Source organism: Dipodomys merriami, unplaced genomic scaffold, assembly GCF_024711535.1.
Source record: "Dipodomys merriami isolate MVZ:Mamm:240054 unplaced genomic scaffold, mDipMer1.0.p SCAF_3725, whole genome shotgun sequence".
Taxonomy (NCBI): Eukaryota; Metazoa; Chordata; class Mammalia; order Rodentia; family Heteromyidae; genus Dipodomys; species Dipodomys merriami.
Window position 1 is genome coordinate 3419 of NW_027205299.1, and position 6304 is coordinate 9722.

The 6304-nt window shown below is 46.4% G+C and overlaps 1 protein-coding gene across 1 annotated transcript; it reads right to left on the bottom strand.

Moving 5' to 3' along the window:
- Positions 1 to 320: 320 nt before the first annotated feature.
- On the bottom strand, positions 321 to 2783 carry LOC138804780 (calcipressin-2-like). The gene is made up of 3 exons (XM_069989214.1): positions 2773 to 2783; positions 1515 to 1845; positions 321 to 512 (listed from the first exon to the last, which is right to left on the bottom strand). The coding sequence occupies exons 1-3, from the start codon at positions 2781 to 2783 to the stop codon at positions 321 to 323; spliced, it is 534 nt and encodes a 177-aa protein (XP_069845315.1).
- Between the last annotated feature and the right edge of the window lie 3521 nt (positions 2784 to 6304).

Consider the following 6304-nt stretch of genomic DNA (forward strand, 5'->3'; position numbering starts at 1 on the left):
GCCTCCTGGCAGCCGCCAGACCCCATTTTGCCAGTTTTGAGCAAGCAGCTTCGTCATGCTGTGCAGAAGAATCTCAGAACTAGATAACACGTCCAGATCAGAGACATCTACCCTGCATGCCACAGCCTGAGGCCTGAGTTCCCTGCGGTGGGGCGTTCCCACTGCATTGGTCATCCATCCACGCAGCTGTTCACGCAGAGCAGAGCAACAACAAACCCATCGGAAATGCAGATGTGACCACCAGCCCGTGCTTGCAGCAGAGGCTGCTCATCCTCTCGGGCTTTTCTGGGTTGCTGACACATGCTTGATTATGCTTTTCTTTAGCGGGCCAAGCGCTTACCTGGTCCCAGCTTGGCCACGGCGTAGAGCAGGTCGTAGTTGAGGACCGGCGTGGCGTCGCTGATGGGCTGCCAGCCCACAGGCGGCGAGGAGGGTGGGGAGATGAGGAATTGTTTGGCAGGCTGCGGGGGTGCCAGATGTAGTTTGTCTCCATCTGCCTCCGGCGTCTGAACCTTCCAAACAGAGTGCACATGTGGCCCGTCATTGACGATGGCTTTGGATGTGCTAGGTGGGTGGACTAAGGTGTGGGGCTTTATTTCAGCTTGTGACAGATGCACCAGATGTTAGTAGTAATTACTATGTATTACCCACCACGTGTGCTTGTCTTCTAGAAAATGGAGTTTGACCTTGGGCATGATGCAAGGTCACCTGGGGCCTTAGGAAAATATGCCTTGTGGAGCCTGAGCCTGAGCTTCAGCCCAGCCCTTCCTAGCTTGTGCTGTCTTCCGTTACTTCTTTCTTCCTTTGTCTCTTTCTCCCTACCTCCCTTCCTCCCTCTCTCTTTCTCTCTCTGCCTTTCCTTTCCTTTCCTTCCTTCCTTTTTTTCTTTCTCTCTCCCTATCTCCTTTTTCCTTCCTTCCTCTCTCTTTCTCTCTTTCTTTCTTTCTTTTTCTTTCTCCTTCCCTCTCTCTTCTTTTTTCTCTCTCTCCTTCCTTCCTCCCTCCCTCCCTCTCTCACTCCCTCCCTCTTTCCTTCCCTCTCTTTCTTTCTTTCTTTCTCCTTCCCTCTCTCCTTTTTAATTTCTCTCTCTTGCTCTCTTTCTCTCTCTCCTACCTTCCTTCTTTCCTTCCTCCCTCCTTGCCCCTTCCTTCCTTCCTTCTTTCCTTCCTTTTCTTCTTCTTTCCTCCTGCGTTTGAGCTCAGGCCTTGGACTTACTGGCCAGCAGCTCTACCACAACAGTTTGTTTAGTCCTTGCAACCATGGCATGGGCCGTGGGTCACTTTGGCCCCTGTTTTGCAGATGAGGAGCCTGAGCCGCAGTGAACTAGCCTGACTGTCCCGGTAAGAGCCGGTGGGACTCCTCGGCCTGCTCTCCAAGCCACAGGCTGCCCCTCTGACCTGGGTCTACTTCTCAGTTGGCAACAAACACAAGTGTCCTAAAGGGCTCCATTTACATTTTAGAAAGGAAAACAAAAAGACACGTGGGACAAATGCTGGAGTGAAGAATCTCCTTACCTGTGCGAAGTAGAGTTTCAATTTCTTCCCTCGGAACTGGGTTTCGTGCAGCTCTATCCTGGCCCGGGCGGCGGATTTAGGGTTGCTGAAGTTTATCCGGACACGCCGGAAGCTCTTAAAGAGTTGGAACGTCACGCAGTCATCGTAAGTCCGGAACAGCCCCTCGAACTTTTCCTGATGAAAACACAGAAGGAAATCTGCTGCCCACGGGTCTTGTAGGAGGCCAGATCTGGGAAATGCCGGGTAACATGCTTGAACAAAGTTTTGTTTTGACAGAACACTGCTAACGTGTTTTCTGCACCCGGTGTCTGGGGACAGCTGCGAAGCAGGACTGTGGGTGCGGGGGAAGGAGTCACAGCCTGGGCCAGGGCTAACCGGGCAGGGCTAATGAATAGGGCTCAGAGTACGTGGATGCTGTACAAATGTCCACTATTTCTGGGTATCTCATGTTCTTTTATTTTTTCCCATCTGGAGAAGACTCATAGCAATCATCAGATTCTCAAAGGGGTTCATGAGCTCTAGAACACAGGGGTGTTGCATATGCACACAGCAAACAGTATTCATGGCCCTCTGATGTGGCAGCCCTTTTCTTCACTAGAAAGGAGGGGTTACCACCCCACCCCAAGTTCTGGTGGTCTGCAGAAGGCAGCCAAAGGCCCCGGCGTGATTTTCAGTGTCTTTCTCTGCAGAAGACAAGTGCCCTGCATGAAGAACTAGAGGCTTTCCTGAACTTTACCTTCCAGAGTTCTCGGTGCGTGGTCCCTGAGTGTCTGGGTGGAACACAGCTTCCTCCCAGCCCGTTCCCTCCACTCTCCTTATCCTGCAGTTATTTCGCCTTGGCACGGAACGTAAGACCCTCTATTCACAGACATCTTAGCATTCCTGTCTTCCTGCAGTTTAGCCACACGGTTACAATACAAAGCACAAATGTAAGATTTTTGACTCACTACGCACTTTCAATTCAACTGAAAAATAAAATAAAACCTGTGGGATGGAATGTGATGAGAGGTTGTAAGGAAAAGCAGAGAGGGCATAGCGTCACAGGAGTCTGACAGAAGGGGCAGAGCTGAGGGCTTGGAGTTCCTGGTGACTTGGGGAGTTTAGTGAGATTGATGTGGAATAGAACCTAGAGGGAATTTTCTACATTTTTTTGTGTGGAGGGGGGAACTTTTCAGCCTTAATAGGCATATTGGGGAAATAATAGAAGCCAAAAGGAATGTGGTTCACAGGGTAGAGGACCTGCCTGGCAAGCACAAACCCGACTTCCATGCTGCGTCTCACACACATAGACAGCACAGTTGAAAATGCATCGGAGATGCCCAGCGCTCCGAAGACGGCAACTTAGCAACTCACCACACAGCAGAATTTGGATGGGTTTATTCCCTGATCAATAGTCTGATGAGAGGCTGTGGATCACTGCCCAGCCTCTCCAAAGAGGATCATACCACCTGCCATCAGCCAGGGAGAAGGCCACCATTCAAAAGTCCAAGTGCGCGTTCTACTGACTTTGCATCACTTTCACACCATCATTGTAGAGAACTGCAGCCAAGCCATCAAAAGACAGACTCATTAGGTAGCTCACACAAACTGTACTCTGATTAAAAACTATTACACAATGGAGCCAGTGTGTGGTGGCTGACACCTGTCATCCTAGCTACTCAGGAAGATGAGATCTGAGGATTGTTGTATGAAGCTAGCCCAGGCAGGAACATCTGTGAGACTCTTACCTCCAATTAATCCATGAAAAAGCCACAAGTGAACCTGTGGCTCACGTGGTAGAGTGCTAGCCTTGAGTGAGTGAAAAAAAGCTCAGGTCCCAAGTTCAGTCCCCAGGACTGGCACGTGCGTGCGCGCACACACACACACACACACACACACACACACACACACACACACACACATACATGTGTGCACACACAGAAAAATAAACAATGGACTCCAGAGAAAGGAGAAGTAAGTGGAGAGATTGGACGAGGGGATGGTGGGAGGATAAGAAAAGGGTGGAGAGTGAGGCTGGAGGGGGAGGTGGGTGCCGAGGTGGGTGCTGGGTAAGTGGAGGGCTCTAAACAAGGCACGTGCTGAATGCAGAAGGTCAGAACAGTGCAGAAAGCGAAGGCAGCCAGCAAGTCCAGGTAGAGGTAATGGAAGACCCCCCCCCCCCCCACTGCATGGCTGGAAAAGCCACAGGTGATTTTACGTTTGTGCTGATTTAATGTTGTCTCATCTTTCACACAACAGAGGCTACAACTAACTGATGTATGATGAGTAGACGGCACAGGTGATTGGTGTTGATAGAATTGTAGTAATTAAAATAAAAGGATAATATGGATAAAAAGAGCTATCTAATCAGGATACTTGAAACTGTGGCTTTTACTGTGGAGTTTTTAACTTAGGACCTCACACTTGCCAGGCAGATGTTCTACCTCATGAACCATGTCTCTAGCCCTTTGTGTTTTAGTTTATTTTCCAGGTGGGGCCTCAAACTGTGATCCTCCTATTTCTGCTTCCCAAGTAGCTGAGATGATGGGTGTGCAACACAAGCCAGACCTGGAAAGAAGCCCTTGATAAACAAATGTAGAGGATCCAGGCCTGATTGAGACTGTATTGGGAAGGAAATAACTACACAGTGTCAAAAATGTGAACAGTTTTGGAACCTGCTTTTCAATATATTTGGTCATCTTGCCCAAACACATTGGGAACCGTAATGGCAGACACGTAATTGATTTATTTACGGTGTTCTCTATCATCTTCCTGAATGTTTGCTTACTTCCTGTTGGCTGTAATTACTTATTTGTGCCCCACATTTCAAAACATACACAAATACGGCTTCTAAAGATATACAAGAGCAAAACAAAGCTAGATATTGGACAACACTAGAAGCCATTCCAGACATATTCCAGGAGCTGAAGAAAAGGATAAAAGTAACAGCTGGTTCTAAGCCACACCTCCTCAGGAACAAACTCTGTCCAGTCATCACAATGATTCTCAGAATTGTAGGGGATATAAGTGAAATGTTATTTTTTTCTGGCAGCGTCACACCGTTTTCTTCTTTCTTTCTTCCTTTCTTCCTTCCTTCCTTCCTTCCTTCCTTCCTTCCTTCCTTCCTTCCTTCCTTCCTTCCTTCCTTCCTTTCTTTCTTTCTTTCTTTCTTTCTTTCTTTCTTTCTTTCTTTCTTTCTTTTTACAACATTTATTTTCATAGCAAAATGCTTCACTACATACATTTCATTTGAAATCTGGATCCCTGGTCGGGGCTCTGCTGAGAAAGAGAGAGAGAGAGAGAGCGAGGAAGAGAGAGAGAGAGGACGAGAGAGAGAGAGAGAGAGAGAGAGAGAGAGAGAGAGAGAGAGAGAGAGAGAGAGAGAGAGAGAGAGAGAAAGAGAGAAAGAAAGAAAGAAAGAAAGAAAGAAAGAAAGAAAGAAAGAAAGAGAAAGAGGAGAGAAAACACCTGTCTTTCCAACTCCTGAAGATTGAAGAGAAGCCTCTGTTTGAATACAGAGCCGTCAATAACCAGTGAGGACATTTTTCAGGAAGTTTAATGTTAAATTAAGAGGCTACATCCTAAATATGTCCTCTATCATGCCTTTCTGAAGGCAGACAATTTAAAATTTAAATCCAGCCTTTTCCCAGTTGGCATCTGATCAAAGTCAGCTTTTCAAAGGCAGCGTGCAGTCCCATTTTTATTTTTCCTGTGAAATTGAAATGGCGTGTGCCTTGTGTAAAAAGAGAGCAATTTTCACGACGCAATCATTAAATTGAAAACGAGAGTACACAGTTTTTTTTAAACATTCCTAATGATCTTTCTGCTGGCGCTTTTCCTCCTCTTCCCTTTTTGTAATTCTTTTAGGTTCTGTTTTCTATCGTCGTAATGATAAGACTACATAAAATCAAATTTCGTGTTCATATTCCTGGAGATTTGGAGCAAATATGATTGTGTCAACCCAACACAAATTTAACACAAAAAAATACCTCAGAGGTCCTTTCTAAATGGAAACATTTTGGCCAACACCTATCAAAGCTAACTTGGCCTTACAAAGACAAAACTGACTGGCTGTAGTGAACAGAATCATTTGGGACTGCAACTTTGTATAGCAAGAAATTTCCATTTGGGGTATTTATGAGTTAGCAATGGCAAGATACTCCATGGAGGACTCATAATGGAAAACGTGTTCTATGTGTTAAACAAGGGCCCTGGACCTGGGGACCCAGGCTCTGCAGGTCCCTCGAGATGTAGCATCCCTGTCCTCCTCCCTCTAAGGGTGTGTTCTGATTGGTTAAGACCAAGTAATGCTTACAAAAGAATGATTGCACCCTCAGATTTGCAATATGAGCATAATTACCAGACTTCTTTATCTCACTCAACTTTTCCCAAAGGTTTGCAGTGACCAAGTTTACTTTATGGTATTTGTGGTTAGCCTCTGTTCGTAGAAAGCTGGGTGCGTTGGTACACGGCCGTCACCTCAGCTACTTAGGAGGCAGGGATTGGAAGGATCCTAGTTGAAGGCTAGCTGGGGCAAAACGTTAATGAGGAATGTCTGTAGATGCGACATTTTCCCCTCTTCTTCCAGGAAGATGGGGTCAGAAAACCACATTATTGCCTGTTTATTCAAATAAGGTTTATTCAAACAGTCAATTTCCTTTGTGGTACAATGAAGAGTCAAGGCTTGTGGTCTATAAAACCTAAAATATTACCTGGTTCTTTACAGAAAACAAAATTATGGACTCTCCAACAGGCCACTCAGTGGGCTCTTACTGTCTTTCTTAGTAGGTTCTTTTTCCCCATCATCCCCA

Excerpts from the sequence above, each read along its gene's own strand:
- LOC138804780 (XM_069989214.1), bottom strand. Across the intron at positions 513-1,514 it reads TGAAACTCTACTTCGCACAG|GTTCAGACGCCGGAGGCAGA; the intron begins GTAAGGAGATTC and ends TCTGTTTGGAAG.